The following is a 17,428-nucleotide window of genomic DNA, read 5'->3' as shown; positions in this document are numbered from 1 at the left end:
CAATACAGAAGTCACAACATTGCCCTACTGAAATAAACGGGGCTAGATATCCCGTTACAGATAGAAAAAAAAAGACAGAGAGAAAGTAGGAGATAAAGGGGGTAGAGAAGAGTAGAGTGGAAAAGAGAGAGAGAGAGAAGAAATAGGCTAAAGCTAATTGATTCATCTTTTTACTTCAAGATATCTGTTTTGCTTTCTTTACCAGAGATTTAGAGACAAGAACAGCCTCAGCAGAGACCTAGGTGCTGAGGGATCACAAGTATCAAGGTGATAATCCCTCTACAAGATGACCATCTTGAGTTGACCTGTGCTGCCTGGGGTTTTCTCCAAGTAACCGCTGAAAAAGATCTAACCAACAAGCCCTGAAACAAGAACTAAAAGTCATCAGCGACACATTCATAAATAATGACTATAACAAAAATACTATTAATAAAATATTCCATAAAACAACAACAAAAACGAATCTAGATTACAGTAAAACCATAGCCATCTTATACATTAAAGGGTTATCAGAAAAAATCGACAGAATCCTACAACAGTATAACCTCAATGCCACCTTTAAACCACCCACTAAACTTAAAACCATATTCAACTCCTCTAAGGATCCTCTCCTCCCATTAGCACATCCTGGAGTCTATTGCATCCGCTGCACCTGTAACTTACCGTACATTGGTGAAACAGGACGGACAATCCCTAAACAATCATTAGACACATTAAATATAACCATTATGATGAAGCTAGCTTCTCAGACCACAAGCACAACACCTTACACCAAATTAACTGGAAAAGCACCCGCTCTTTACACCACACAAAAACCTGGTATGAAAGGAAATTTAAGGAAGCCTACGAGATCCTGATAAACCACCCAAATATCAACAACAAAGATGGCATGAAAATTCCAAGGATCTGGATGGCACACATTCAACCTACCTAATATATAAGATCCAGCATAAGTCAGGACTAGTCAATCTTTAACTAGTATTAGAAACCATTCCATACCAACTGGCTGGAATGTACAGGTATAATCATGATGTTAATATATGTATATAGATAGATACTTGTTGTTGCACCCAATATATTTCTACAACCAACAGATAACACTAATAATAGGACTATAGCGTTGATGTATAATTTTTTTTTTTTTTTTCACCAGAGGTCAGACCAACAATTGTTGTAGCGGTTGGTCAGTATCTTTAACAAACCAGTTTGATTGTAGTGTAGCTTGTTTTCTGTGTATAATTGTATGCTCCAGAAGATGACCTTGACATAAAGGTCGAAACGTCGAATGTAGATTTTAGTTATATTAAACTAAAGTTTTTATTCAAACACGGTAGTTGTCTCCATAATTTTCAAAAATGCATTGTAGAGTAAGTGTCTTCCCTCGATGAACTCTTTGGACCCCTTAAAGGTGTCACATAATAATAATAACAACAATAATAATAATCATTATGATTATAAAATAAGTTTGATTAATACTGCCAATGTTTTTGCAAATTGTCATCGTCGGGAAACGAAATATAATAAGATATGATGTGCACACAGGAATGACACTAAGTAATGAAGATGAAGCATGTCAACTGAGAGTAGGTCTAAAGTCATACATTATGCCGTCTAGTGTGCTAAATTGGGCGTCCTTGGCTGTTGGACTGAATTACGGTGGATGTGAGCTTCCAAATTTGGAACCAAATTATGCAACCAATTTTGTTGAGGTTAGGGCAGTTTCTTAAGGCAGAAGTATATTCAAGGAGAAGTCTTTTATATTTACTTTAGCAAATATAAAAAAAAGGAAAACAGATTTGTTCATCTGGATTTTTTGGGGATCAAGAGGTGGTGGTGGAGAGGATTCAGAGAAGAGTGACCAAGCTGGTGACAGGTATGTGGAATGTTGCCTATGAGGATAGGTTGAAGGTGTGTGGAACACAGACTTTAGTTAACAGGTGGAGGAGAACATACCTGATAGAAATTTATGTTACTAAAGGGATTCTATAAGACTGAGACAAGAAAGGGGAGAAAACAGGTTACCTTTGGAATTTCTGTAAAAGTGTGGTTAATAAGGGTGCGAGCACTAGATTTTTTACTTGGAGAGTGGATTGCCAGAGAGAGACCAAGTTTAAGGATAGATCTGATAGGTATTGTGTAAATAATGGTTAAAATGGTCTCCTATAATGAGTTTTTGACTCCTCTATGGAGATACCTGTATAACGATAATAATAAGAATAATAACCAGTGGTGGCTCGTAAGAATTTGTAGTGGTTGGGCTGTAGCAATAAAAGTAAAAAAGAATCAATATGGATTGAAAAAATTATATCATTAATAACACTATTAACGACATAATTAAAAATAACAAATAAATATTTAACAACAGCGATAATAAAACAAGAACTTTCATTCTATACTGGAGGGGCTGCACCCCTGCAGCCCTTATGGACAAGCCACCACTGATAATACTCATATAAAGCCGTAGTTCTTTCTCTAGGTTTTGTATGATTTCTTCTCAGTGTTTACAACTTGAGGTTCTTATGTTTTTATTTTATTTATTTATTTTTGTATGTTAATCTGTGTAGTGAGAGAAACACCTGCAAATGAGACTTGAGTTTATAAAGAAAATGAGATGATAATGTCAATAGGATGATATACCATTAGTTACTGAAACCAAGGAACCTATCATGTGTTTACTTTCAACTGATCAGAACTTCAATAAAGGTCAAACCTGGTCTGAGTAGTGATCCTTTCCATGATGATTGACATTATACACATCTAAAAGGAAGTGTGTTGGCATAATGGGACACTGAGACAACTTATGGGAAGTCAACAACCTCTATATACAAGTAGTCTATTCATGAAGATCCTTCACATACAAACTTGCACATGCTTTGGTAAAGGATAAAACATAATATAATTTCTTGTCAAGTATAATAAATAGGTGGGTATAGATCTACAAGTACCAAATAATATAAATTTGATTAATCATAATTCTGATTAATTCCTTATCTAAAAAAAGAATTTTGATTGATTCATTTTTTCATATAATTAGATTTCAATTTCTCTGCCCAAGTTACATAAGGTCCCTGGAAGCATAGCCAGAATTACGTATACACCAAACAATCTGTAGCTTAAGGAATCACATCATTGCAAGGGCCTCTGATAAAGCTATTAAAGCTAAATTTAATCAGTAGAATATATGCCTCTTAAAAGTTATAGCTTAGGGTCACAGCAACCTTAAATCCAACTCTGCCTGGAAGATGTATGAGGAGGGTGTGAGGGAACAGCAGGTTCTCTGCACGGAGAATGGTTGGTGAGAGGAATGAATAGCATAAGACTGTGGTGAGTGTAGAAACTATGAGTGGGTTGAAGCATAGTTTGATGATCTTTCTGTGTGAAAATATAAACCTTCCTCAATGAGACTTTTAATTCATTGGAGGTCTGGTATTAATAATATACTTTTTTCTGCAAGAAGCCAAAGCTGGAAAAACAAAAACAAAAGTGTGAAGGACTTTATTTTCAGCTACAAATCATTATGTGATAAGAGAAACAGAAGAAATTAAAATGAAAACAAAATTCACATTTTTATGAAATCAGAGCAAAGTGAGAAGACGTTTCATTTGAAAATCAGAGAAGAGAAGGGAACTGGCAAAACAAAAAAGAAAATATAAATATTGAACATACTGAAAAGTAGCATAATAACATTACTATGAAAACATAAAAGGATAATCGATGTGGGTATGAAGCTTTGGGCTACCATCAGCCACTTGAAATATTTAGACATGTTTGGGCCACAGTTCGATTTAATAGATATAAAAGACAAGAGTGAAATCACTTCTCTTTTATATTTATATTAATATTATAATAACAGTAATATTCATTATAATACATCAGTACTATTAAAAATTATTAAAAAGTAGTTAACTAACTATAGGCATCTCTATGAGTCCAAACACATTGCAGGAGGCATGTATGAATCACTTCTTGATGCAATACTTGTCATATATGAATAATTCTCCTTAAACTCATTTATTGCTAAAACACTAAATCATTCCCATTCACCTTTGACAGTCCAGTCCCATTCTACCTTATTCACTTCTTTTAAAGCAAAACATCTGTCCCTCCTACTCTAGCTAACTCGTTTATACAACTTAGGAGTAGCCTCTTGTTTGTTCTTTCTTTCTTATTATGTGCAGAAAAATTTCTTCTGCATCAGTCCGATAAATCACTTTAGTAACACGTGTTTCTATTGTATGCCCTCTTTTCTACTTATCAACTCAATCTTACAATCAAGATATCTTCAGTCTGTCTTATTAGGAAGCATTCTTCAGAGATGCACTATCTTGGTCACTTGTTAATTTATTTTCACGGTATTGATGGCAACACAGAATGATAAGAAAATAATCATTATTTCTTAACTTATTTGCTGATACTATTATATCCAGCATCTTTACAGTACAAAAAGAGTTTGTCGCAGTACATGAAACAACAACAGTTTTGTACAACAGTGGGCCTACTTTAAAAATTGTAACGTACAACACAAGGAACTCAAGTCCTAATTAAGTTGGAAAAAGAGAGAAAAGAATTATTAATTAGAACTGAAATGACTGTCGCCCAGATTTTTGGTAAATTTATACAACCATATTTGTTGAAATTTGGAATATGTTTTAAAACTGCTGTTGATTCCAAAACCAATCTCTCTGACTTATGATTTCTGTATAGTACTTTTGCTACTGTGTAGTACCAAGTCATGGTCTGCTAGACCCGACTTGCCATAAGGATAGTGCCAGATGTATTTTTTATGTTCACCAAGACAGATATCAACAGTTCTTCCTGTCTGTTCATAGTAAGCCAGGTCACAAAAAGAGGGCACTTCATAAACTCCTGAATGTGATAAAGAAGAGAGTCTGTCCTTACGTGAATGGATGAGAGTTGTCAATTTGATATAAGGTTTAAATATGGTGCATAGCTGATATTTATTAAGCGCTTCAGATGACTTTTCAGAAGTGCCTTGAATGTATGGGATGGTAACAGGTTTCTTGTAGTCTTGTGTGGTAGGTAATGCAGGGGATTTCTGGGGAACATTTAGTATTTTTTCTATCCTATAGGGATTATTGCAACTGGCTAAGGTGTGAGGAAAGGGAGTGAGATCAGCAGCAAGAGCAATGTAATTGGAATCGATAGCTCTAGCTCTGTGAATTATTATTTTTAGGATACCATACTGGTAAGCTGGATGATGGTGTGACTGTTTGTGCAATTTTCTCCTTGTATGTGTAAGTTTTCTATAAATTGAAAATGATAAGGAACTATCTGGTCGCCTTGTGATTAATGTATTCAGGAAGAGTAAACAGTCATTAGCTTCCTTTCCGTGCATGGAAACGGAAGATATACAAACAACTTGATGGTACATGGAAAGAGAATATATACAAACAACTAGATGAAACAGCAATGCCCCCCCTTTTCCCACTTTAGCCAATTTCTACATAGAATACTTAGAAACGCTATCTATGAATACAGACACTCTCAAAGCAGTGGTTTGCCTATGCTATGTTGATGATGTGCTTGCTATTTGGCCATATGGTCTAGACACATTGGATACATTTTTAGTGCATTTAAATAGACAACATCCTAAAATCTACTTCACAATGGAACAGGAAGCTAATGATGACTTCATTATAGAAAACCCACACATGGATTTGCACAAACAGTCAGTCCATCATTCGGCTGAATAGTATGGTATCCTAAAAACACTAATTCACAGAGCTAGAGCTATCGATTCCAATAACAATGCTCTTACTGCTGAACTCACCTAGCTGCATCACACCTTCTTAGCTAATGGATATAATCTCCATATGATAGAAAAAAATACTAAATGACCTTCAGGTTTTCAAGGCCAGTATTCCCTTTTTAAGATTTCATTTGGTTGTCTCTATTTAGGATCATTTTCTATCATCAGCTAATTCAAATGGAGAAAGGGGTTATGTTCACTGTGAATGAATCCTTAAAACACCAAATGCAGTATATTAATAATTCTTCTTCTTTGAATGCCATCTTCTATCGGAGTTCGGCGACCACCTTGGCAAATTTCGAGCGATCCTCAGCCAATCTGAACAGTCCCTCAGAGCACATGCCAGTCCACTGTCTGATGTCTGCCAGCCAAGATATCTTCTTCCATTTATCTTCCCTTTTAAATCAATTGAATTATCTTATACTTTCATTACAAAGTAAGTGATCAAGATATGCAGTTTTCTTTATTTTTATGGTATCTAAAAGTTCACGTGATTTCCCCCTTTGCTCCAGTACTTCCTGATTGGACGTTTTTGCTGTCATGGGATTTTTAACATTCGTCTGTATAATCACATCTCAAACGCTTCAAGTTACAGTGCAAAATACAGTGCATTAACTCATTAAAGTTTAAATACCAATATTCGACGAAGATCGCAAAATCCAGAAAAACTATCAGTGGGTCGTCTTCAGCAAGCATTAATATATTATTACATATGAGAGTAGTGTTGTGTATAGTTATGCACGTGAGCGCCTCATGCAGGAGATCACGTGATTACTGAGTGAGTGTGTGCTTAAAAGCTGAACATTTTGGTACCGGCAAGTTTTATAAGAAAAATGGGATGCCAACTTAAAATCGAGAGAATGTCCGCCATATTAAAATGCGTGGTCACCTTAGATATCCTGTGAATAGTGTTTTGTGTTTGGTCTCCAGGAATGAATTTTTGGACTCTATGGAGATGCTTGATTATTACTATTATTAGTATTAGTAGTAGTAGAAATAATAAACAAATTAACACTCTTTATGTAGTTGAACATTGTTAAGATGATGTCACATATATGTTCGGTATAATGGTAATCTCAATAACTAAAGTTACCACCTTCTTGGATTTCGGAGTGGCATTTTGAAATGCTATATGCCTTTCTTTTCCCAAATATTTTTAGTAAATATCTAATTGTGAAAAACGGATTTTTATGTCGCTTAACTAGGTGTATTAATTTAAAAGACGACTGAATATTTTCTTCCGAAGAATATATCTTCTTCTGTATATTAGGATTTAGTGTAATAATTTATCACTCAATGCCTAACAAGAGAAGTAATTTTTTTTAACTGCTATTAATGGAATATAATCCGGAAGTCATAATAAAATAAGAACAAATGGGGACATGCATTATATATATATTTTTTATTTTTTAGAGTTCACATTAGACGGACAGACAAGATACATAACGAAGCCAGTCGTCATGAACTAAAAGATTATATGGATAAAGTAGAAGACGTTTTTCTTCGTATGGAGTTGCGGCACGGTCCCCTGAAGAGACGGATATATCTCGCAACTGATGATCCAACTGTTATTCACGAATGCGAAACTAAGTGAGTTTATAAAACCTTGTAAAATCAAATTGTGAAGGTTCATTCAAACTGGTTTTTCAATATATTTTAATTTATGATTTCGCAAGTCACGTGGAACTTGGTAGAAGCCAGGAAGAGACAGAGGAGAATTGTTTATCTTGAGAAGATGGGAACCATGATGATAGTTTATGAAAGGAATAAATGTAACCACTAGATTATATTTTTAAGGAGTCTTGAGATTGGTTCAGAGACGCCAGAAATGTATGGGAACTTATTCTAATCAAACATCAGTAACAATTTTTAAAAATAATACGTTTCATTCGTTAACTATTTTCGTTGTTTCAGGTGTAACAATCGCATCTTACTATTTTACATAATTCATTCTGCCTATCTCGACCTAATTTATAATATAGCTTTTCCTTTATAGTTTATAAACTTTATAATATACTTTTTCTTACGCTACTCAAGAGCTCCCCTGCCCCACCCGAGAAATTCGGCCCAAAATATGGGTAGATGTGGGGAGGGGACGTTTGGTCTACACAAATCCATTTAATAATACGACCAGCAGTGATGACCGTCTCCCTAAAGATCGCATCATTCAGTTGATGTAGAACAAATTTGGTATATGAGTTATTTCTTAAATTATATACCAAATTTGTTCTATTTGAAACTTTTTGTCCAACTAAATAAGAATTGTATTCATTATTTTGGACTGATCCTGTGCTGATTTTATAAGATCTGAGATGTCGTGTCCTTCCAGTAATTTCATCCAAACTTGATTTTTACAATGCGAAAATCCTGAAAGCTTTATTCCCCTTGGGAATAAAATGAAGAGAGAGAGGAATATAAGGCTGTTCACTTTCTTCCTCAGCCACTTGTAAGCCACATTCGTCAACCATTTTTCGGCCAAATTTGTACTATATTTCTTTCTTGCATTCTTTAAGGTTTCTTCCCCAAGTCAATTTCTGCACAATGAGATCAAAATGGAGGAAAGGGGGAGGGGAGTAGAATGCTTGGAATCTGGAGAACATTTGGACATAGATACTGTCAAGGTAGCTGTACGTTTTGATTGTTTCATCTAAAATAATAATAAGTGACAACTTATACAAAGTGTCATGCGTGAGGTAAGTACTGAAGAAGTAGAAGGTTGGCTGTACTTTAAGAGAGCCTACTTAACTGATATTGTTAAGAGTGTAAATCGAACTGAAATTCAATTCTCTACTACCATAGGAGTAACAGCATTATCCATATATGAAAAACAACGTAAGCAAAATGAGAGCATTTTAAACTGCAGCCATCATCCTACTTCCTCGTTACTCCGTCTAGTTGGCGTTTGAAGCGAAAATATCTGGGTTAGAAATCCACTCTAGGACCTGAAGAACAATTATAAAGGGTTTTCAACAAAAGGTGAGTTAGTCTGTTTCATGCGGAAATAGCAAAAGAGATGGCCTTATAGCCTTCGTTGTTTCGAGATGATTCCAAACAATTCAGCCCTCGGCTCAATTTTTTTACACATGATATATATGTTTAAATGACACTCAGTTAATTATAGGCAGTGTCAGAGAATTTCTAAATATGTATTCATATGTTACACTTTCCGGTATATAACTCCTTTCCTATACTGAGAAATTGAACTTTGAATATTAGGGAAATTACAAATAGTATATATAAATAATATAAGGTATTAAATGAATCAAATTATTTATTAATTATCTGTAATTTTCTAATTATCAAACTGATAATTTTGCTTTCTCCCTTTTTAGCTTTACTTCTTATGATTGCGTGCATATTCCTGGTGCAGCGGATGGTGCATTTCATGTACATACACGTGACACGAACACCTCCTCTTTGAAACTTTTACAAGACTTGTTTCTTTTGGCACAGTCTGACTTCATTGTTTGTACATTTTCTTCTGGAGTAAGTATCCATAAGTTTCTATCGTCCTAATTTTAAAGCTTTTTTTTTTTTTTAAGATAAAGCGATTAGCGATTATTTAGATTAGAATAATTCATTATCATCGGACCGATTGTATGTGCTATTGACTCGAACCGTTCTGTGTGTGTGTGTGTGTGCGTGTGTGTGTGCGTGCGTGCGTGTGTGTGTGTGTGTGTGTGTGTGTGTGTGTGTGTGTGTGTGTGTGTGTGTGTGTGTGTGTGTGTGTGTGTGTGCGTGTGTGTGTGAGTGTGTGCGTGCGTGCGTGCGTGCGTGCGCGCGCGCGCCCAATAGTTCGCACGCATATCGAGCTATTGATATGAAATATCTGGAAGGAATCTGCATCATCTCAATGGAGAAGAAAGTAAATGCAAAATACAAAGGGCCAAAGGATTAAGGATTATTTATCCATGCCATTTTTTTTAAATAAACGTAGCATTGTATTTTATACCGTGTTACATTTTCAATTATATAGCAATTTTTAAATAATGAACAAGTAACCAATGACGTTTTTATTTATTTTTATATATATTTTGTGCAATAAGAAATATCAGAATATTGTTAGTTACTGACAAAGCACAGATAACAAAGATGGTTCAAAGAAAGAACACAAACAAAAGTATGCGACCAGTGGATTGCCACATATTGCTACTGGACGTAATGCAATACATATTTATAATATACTAGGAGCAGATTTTAAGGTACAGCGATATTAAAACGTTGCAGAACTGTTGTATATTTTTCTGCCGCCTCAGTGTAAGATGAATTTTACCCTATCTTTCATTTCTTTATTAGATTGAGGATATCTAAATCAAGCTACAAAAGATTTTCGCTCGGGATTTTGAAACTGTCGGATAATACTAGATTATTCGACAGTTTCAAAATCCCGTTCAATTCCTGAAAATATTTTTAGAACTATGGGAAATGGTTTCTCGCATCTGCTGTTAGTCAAATTTAAAGATGATCTGTTGTCATTTTCAAATTTGATTAATGCATGTGGAGAATGTGTTACAGTCGAGAATCAATTACTTTCAAAAGAATTTGTTTTATGAGATTTTCAGATGTGAATTCAAGGTCTGAATTTAGTCAGAAATTTGCCAAACTGTCTAGATAAAAAGAAATTGAAAATCTTAAAACTGTGAGATGTTCATTGCATAGTGCGGGCCCTACGCAATGTGATGAAGCAAGACATTAAAAAGTTGGAAGATTTTAAAAAATCAGAAAAAATGTCTTTATAATTAGTTTCAGATTTGTAAAAGTATGATCAATAAGTATATTATTTCATTTTTAATAGAATTTGGTAGCATATATTCCCAATATTTAAGTATCTTAAATTACGCGCACCACCATATGGGTTCCAATTGGATCCTGCATTTGCTACGGACGGGACCTCTTCAGCAAAACAGGTTTGCAGGTTTTTTTTTGACAACAAATAATATCACAAACTCACAAATAATTTCTCATACATGCAGAATCTAGGAAAATAAATTGTCAAGTTTTCGAACTAAGTAAGGTATATCCAAGCATTCAAGAGTAGATGTCCTACTGTATGCAACTTACCTAAAATTCATTTACAGTTATTGAGCTGTAGAATAAAAAAAATTTCGAAGGTTTGGAAATACGAAGTACTCTTTTCGTATTAGCAAATAAGTGTTGCAATTTTTACTTTTATAATATACGATGATATAAAGTATACTTTATAATATGTGAAAATTTGCTTCAGTACATGAATCCAATACATGAATAGCAATAAAAAATGTTATCATTAGGCACTACCTACCTGAAATTGGCTACGCTGCGTGATTTTCAAATTGATCACTATGCAACTTCTGAAAATTATCAGAAATATTTCATTTTGTTAAATTCCTTTAAAAAATACAACTATTATCTGTTTTCTCCTTTTTGTTCGATCGAATATTTTGCCCGTTTTCTCATACCAAATATCTTCTTTCCATCACTACTGAAAACATATGACAAGGAACCACTGCACAGCGAAAACCTGACACCCGCTTGCGGTACGTCAGTACATAAACAATGCAAACGCGGAAGACAAGTTCTTGATACTACAGCTTACGGAAGGCTTAACAGTAACAGGAAATTCGACATCTGAATAAATAAAAGGAAGAGAGGAATCGATCGATAAGTTTAACTACAGGTAATGAACAAAAAAATGGAAACACTGAGCTACCGGTTCGCGTTATCGGTAGTTGCAATGCAGGGTCTATGATGCACTAAACACAGATGCAGTTGACATGTAAATACTCGTATACTCCCGACATTCCTAGAGACATGTGTATAAAGGCAAATGGAAGCTTGTGCTGTTTACTCTATCAGAATGGAATCCAGAGAGGAGCTCCGTGACTTTAAAAGGGGTGGGATTGCTGGAGCCAGGCTGGCAGATGCATTTTGCTGAAATTGCACATGTTAGTCAAGGAACAGTCTCTAAGGTTATGTCAGCACGGCAGTCGAAAGGACAAACATCATCAACGAAATGCAAGAGAGGGCGTTCGAGTATTAGTGCGCTGTACCACGAAAAATAGGCGGGCTACTTCTGAGCAATGTGTGAACAATTCACCAGTCGTGAGAAACCCATTGAAACAAAAACTCTGCGCCGGGAGCTACACAGAGTTAGATATCACAGTTGAGTTGCCTTACACAAGCCTTTGATCATTCCCGTCAAAGCACGTCGTGGCATCCAGTGGTGCAAATATCACAGGCAGTGGACTATTCAACTGTGGAGGATGTGATTCGATGAATCCACGCTCACACTTTTTTTTTTTAACTGCAAACGGACGAATACGTGTGTAGCGTCAACCGAAGGAAGCTTACCAACCAGAGTGCTTGTTTCCAACTGTGAAAGGTTTTGGTGGTTTTGTAATGGTCTGGGGCGCGTTCCCATGGAACGGTTTGGGTTCACTTGTAATGGAATCCAAAGTGGATGCTGCACGTTATCTTTTAATCACTAGTGATCATCTTCATTCCATGTTGATACACTTTTCTTCTACGCAGACAGAGCCACGTTTCAACAGGATAATCCTCCCATTCATCAAGCAAATGTGGTTTGCGAAACCCAGTGGTCTGTGAAACATGATGGTGCGGTGTCCTGTCTGCCATGGCCATTCCAATTGCCAGACTTAAATACTATAGAACATTTATGGGACATTTTGAACCGAAATCTCAGGCAACATTTCCCACCTCCAAAGAACAAAGGCAAGTTGATCCAATTTCTGTCGGACGAATGGTGTAGAATTCCTCCTGTTGAGTCCAAGTACTGACCGAGTCATTCCTTCTCAGAATACAGGCTGTACTAGACGCCCACGGCAGACCAACGCTATATTAATCGACACGTGTCACTGTTTCCGTTTTTTTTTTTGTCCATTACCTGTATATTAATGTGAGTGGGAGACAGTCTTTATCTTCCACAATACTATAGCGATGAAGTTTCATGACAAGATCAGATCTAAGTGTTTCATAACGTGGACAGTATTGATAATGATAACAATTATTAATAATAGAGATAATAAATTCAAATTATATATAAAAGATAATTATATATAAAACGGTAAAATTTAGTTCATATTTCATATTATCTGGTTACGCTAATATTTCATTCACATTTAATAAATTAGAAGATAAATATAAAATAAAAATCAGGAATTTTAAAGCTTTTTAAATAATAAAGACTCATATTTCTTATGAAATAAAAACAAACGAACGCCTTTCACGTGCTCTGAAACATTTGTGGTAATCCCACCCAGAGAGATTGCTCAACATGCGATGATTATTTTAATGGCGTAAGGACAGCCAAAGTCGTACTGCACCATATCAAAGGTAATAGCAGTACATAAAGTAAGACAATCTCAAACGTACATGCCCGCAGTGGGTTTCAAACCCGCTACCTGTTGGTGGGGGAATGGGTATGCTAACCAGGCCAGTGCTCAACCTCTAATACAATAGTACTTATGAGAAGGATTTTTCGCTGATTGGGAAGGTATATAATATACAGTAGTGCTGTGGAAAAAGTGGGGAGAAAGAAAGAACTTGTTAACATTGGATTTGAATCTGCCGTTCTTTATATAGGCTGCTAGTCTTCGATATTCCTTCAAGAAACAAGGCCGTTCCAGGTAGTAGAGAGAATAAACGAATAGTACTGAATGAGAACCTATTCAGTGGCTTCCAACTGAATTGTAAAGGCACGGCGACTGAGTTGCTGCTGCACGTCTTAACAGATATCAATGAAGAGTGACTACGAAAAAAAAATAATAAAACAGGCAGAAAACTGAATTGTGTCGAAAGAAAGAGTTAATCGGTGAAAGACAAGTTTCTGATCCATCTGAATGCTCTTTTCTAAACTAATTCAAGGAGTTTGGGGAGCTTTTAGGAGAGTAATATTTTAATCGCTGGATAAATTTCGATATATTTAATACTTGTTCAGAGATAACTTATCCCCTTCCCGTGCAAAAAAAAAGATAGTCTAGTTTCTTAGAAGCAGAAAGAAATGTTTATGCCAAGAAAGTTGATGGCTGGTCAAGAAGACATCTCGCATCTTGTTTAGAGGTTTGGGTAATGTCAAAAGAGAAAAAAAAGGACCCCCTTTGAGAGAATATCGACAGTTATTAGAACTCTGCTGAAAATTGTTTGGAGATCAGTATTTCGAGACGCAGAAGCTGATATCTTGGAAGTTTTCTCATTCATGTGGTTCAAAGTTTGTCAGAAAAAGAGACATGCAGAGCAAAACTGTGGATTGAAGTCAACTGCAGAAGGTGTTGATGTGAAAGAAGGAAGAGAGCAGGGGAATGAACGGAGTCATGTGGTACCCTAGTAAGTATTAGTTGCAGAGTTTGTGGAAAGGATCCATTCAACATTACATCTGAGGTGCGAACAGAGAGAAAGTCATTAATTTGAAAAACATAGAAGGCAGACCATTTCTGCAGTGTGTATCTTCACGATTTAAGTATATTAATTTAGCCCGATTTAATGAAATCGATTATTTTTTGCAAGATGGCATTATTCCTCTCTTATAAATAATAATAATTCTAAAGTTATTTTAACGGAATATTCAGTTAAATTTAATTATGTGCATGTGCAGTAATACATGCTTGTTACGAACAGTCTGGAAGATGTGTGTATCTAAGTAAAAGAGAACACCAAAATTATATAATTTTGATTCAGTATGGGAAGAAAGAGGACCAGCAGAACATGTGACCGATACTCTTCATGCAGTATGATAAAAGAACATCCACTATCTTAAAAAGATGCTATTTCAGAAGTAAAAAATTATTCTGGACACTAGCACATGCTATGTAAAAAGAAATCCTCATTCAAATACATTAGGCTGGAAGAAACTGCAAAAGATTTTAAGACTTTCATCATTCGCCAAAATAATAAAACAACAAAACCAGTCATTAGGACATTTCGACTATTTACTCCTGCAATACTGGAAAAGATCCAGAGACGACTGACTTCGGTGGTTTCTTGTCTCTGTAATGCTGAGAATGAAGACAGATTGAAGAAATGTCATTTGCAGAGAATGGTAAATAGGAGGGGAAGGGAATATGATTGAGACATTGGGATTATTACCAGATTAATGTGGAAGAGGTTTTTCCATAGAATGGGGGAGGATAGGAGAGAACAAGAGGTAATCCTGGAAGCTGTATAAGGAAGGTGTGTGAGTAAGAGGATGAGAGCAAGCTTGTAGCATAGAGAGTGGTGAGTGACTGGAATGCCTTTACCGAGAGTGTGGAGGCGGTGAATGTGGCGGTGTGAAACGAACTGTGTGTGTGAGAAAGAGAGAGAGAGAGAGAGAGAGAGAGAGAGAGAGATCTCCCTCGATGAGTCTTTTGACTCCATGGAGGTCTAATGATGATGGTGATGATAATAGTGTGCCTTTATAATTGCCCTAACCGTGAGAATGTCTCAGTAAGTGGATGCAAAATAGTGGTAATCAGGTAGTTACTTCTTTCACATGTTGCATTTTATGTAACAGAGGTCTGGAAAATGTTCTGATAACACCTAAAACATAAATGATATTACAGCAACTGATATAACCACCACAAGAAAGAACATATATTAAAACCCTTTAACCTCCATTTCATCGAATTGTAATAATTTTGTTATTTTTCTTTTAGGATATATAAGAAGACATACAATTAATTAATTGTTGTTCTAGGTGTTTATCAGAACTTTCCAGACCACCTGCCCCCTCGTAATATGTGTAATCAACACATAACTCGAAATACACATATAAACAAAATAGCTCCCATTACAAGAATCATTAATACCCAGATTCAACCAGCTGTGTGTAACTCTGGTTAAGGGTTAAATATTATTGATCCGTCACAGGTCAGTAATATAAAGGAATGTAACGTCTATAAAGACATTCAACACAACGCAGTTTGCAAAATATATAACGTGAAAGTAAATTTATTGGCGATTATGGCAAGAATTTCAGCGCAATTGAACTAAAATGGGGGAGGGGCGGGGAAAAGTGACGTACTTCATCTAAAAAGAAGAAATGATATATCTTAAAGCGCACCTCATATGTAAAAATAAGTTATTTACTGAGAAAGTTATCTCAGTAAAGAAAATATGGTTGTCTGTTAATTAGAAGCTGCTACTTGGCTGTATATTGTCTGAATTGATAAAGGATGTTTAAGCTAACGCTCTTTCGAAATCTTTGCAACTCAATAACACGAGCGTGACAACGAGATGTCACTTCTAAATTGCAGCCAACCAACCCTAGTTTTCGAATAATATCCCCAAAATCTTTAATATATTGCTTCGTAAGTATGTTCTTTTCGCTTTAATATGTTGTTTTCTTTGCAGTTCTGCCGTGTTGCCTACGAGCTGATGCTTGGATCTCGAGCGAATAGTGCGTCCTTCCCTGTGATTCACTCTTTAGATATCCATTATCATTATGCTTTCGTGAATACTCCACGCCGTGAAGCACTTTACGATCATGTGGCGTTGTCACACAACGAAATGAGTTTCCATAAAGGTGAAGTAATAAGGATGTTGGATTATGTGTTCACGTTAAGCCTGGGAAACAAGAAATATGATGGTCTTTTTATAGGAAATGCTGAAAATAAACGAGGACTTTTTCCTGCCTACAAAACGATAAAAAGATTCGATTACTTTGATCCAGTGCAAATTAAGGTGAAGCCTTTGACCTAAAATGCTTTCTATGACGACCAAACAGTGCTGAGACTAGCTCGTCTGAATTATTTCATTTGCCAGGGAAACTTCAATAGTTTTAAAACATCCAAAATATCCCGAACTTGGTGAAAGAACAGTGCAACTATTCTTTTATTGTTTTCTTCTCGCTACGCTAGGTTTCTTTAGATAAAAGTAATAGGAAAAAGTCCAAAAGAGTGAGATAGGATGAATTACTGAAAATTTGGAGCGTTCTGTGATGCAATACTATATGCTCAACAAATGTTCCCTACTTTGAGAATCAGTGCTCAAACACATCGTGACTGAGTGAGAATCCAATTCTTATTCAGTCACGTGAAAGTCTGTGGTTCCAATATTCATGTGATATAACGCACAAAATGTCGCTTTCATTCAGGAAGCGGGAACATGACAGTTCGGTAGATAGAGCATTAGGAAAAACAAAATTATCTAAGATGCATAATGGCTATTCCATCGAGTAGTGTGCTGAATTAGTAATGTCAATTCGAATAATTTGGATAATAAAAAATATTGAACCACATGTACATCTTCTGGTATATCCAAAGTCCCAAATGTTCTTAAATTCCATTGATTCGGAGCCAAATTACTGAACTAGATACATTTAGACATTTTGACGCACTGTGCCTCTTGCAATTAATGAGGAACGGGGGGGGGATAAAAACCAACTGAAACTAATAATGGAATGGCTGAACAATTTTTTGTAAGGATTCAAAATATAGGAGTTGAATAAAACCCATTCATCCAGATCGTTTTCGCCATATGCGTGGCCGTAAAAAACGATTTCACAGGTGTTTATTCCTTTTCCGAAAAGCGTATGTAAAGAATAAGATACCGATTTCAACATTCTGGTAAAACGTTGCATTTGAAAAATCTTATTTAAGTAATAAAAGCAATAGTATGTTGTACAATGAAATAAATTTTTGTAGAAAAAACATGTGAAAAGTGAAAGACAAGAAAAATTAGGTA

The 17,428-nt window shown here is 35.6% G+C and overlaps 1 protein-coding gene across 1 annotated transcript in view; it reads left to right on the top strand.

Annotated features, from left to right (window-relative positions):
• Window positions 1-16,444, top strand: part of LOC150101379 (alpha-(1,6)-fucosyltransferase-like) — a 63,249-nt gene extending 46,805 nt beyond the window's left edge. Inside the window, exons 8-10 of the mRNA XM_090400786.1 lie at window positions 7,184-7,360; window positions 9,103-9,256; window positions 16,097-16,444. Of these exons, the coding sequence (XP_090256912.1) occupies window positions 7,184-7,360; window positions 9,103-9,256; window positions 16,097-16,444 (679 nt within the window). The remainder of the gene's footprint in view (window positions 1-7,183; window positions 7,361-9,102; window positions 9,257-16,096) is intronic.
• The last annotated feature ends 984 nt before the right edge of the window (window positions 16,445-17,428 follow it).

Source organism: Typopeltis vanoorti, chromosome 11 (genome assembly GCF_054136105.1).
Source record: "Typopeltis vanoorti isolate ZY-2024b chromosome 11, IOZ_Tvanoo_1.0, whole genome shotgun sequence".
NCBI classification, from domain to species: Eukaryota; Metazoa; Arthropoda; class Arachnida; order Uropygi; family Thelyphonidae; genus Typopeltis; species Typopeltis vanoorti.
This window is presented reverse-complemented; position numbering and strand designations above follow the sequence as displayed.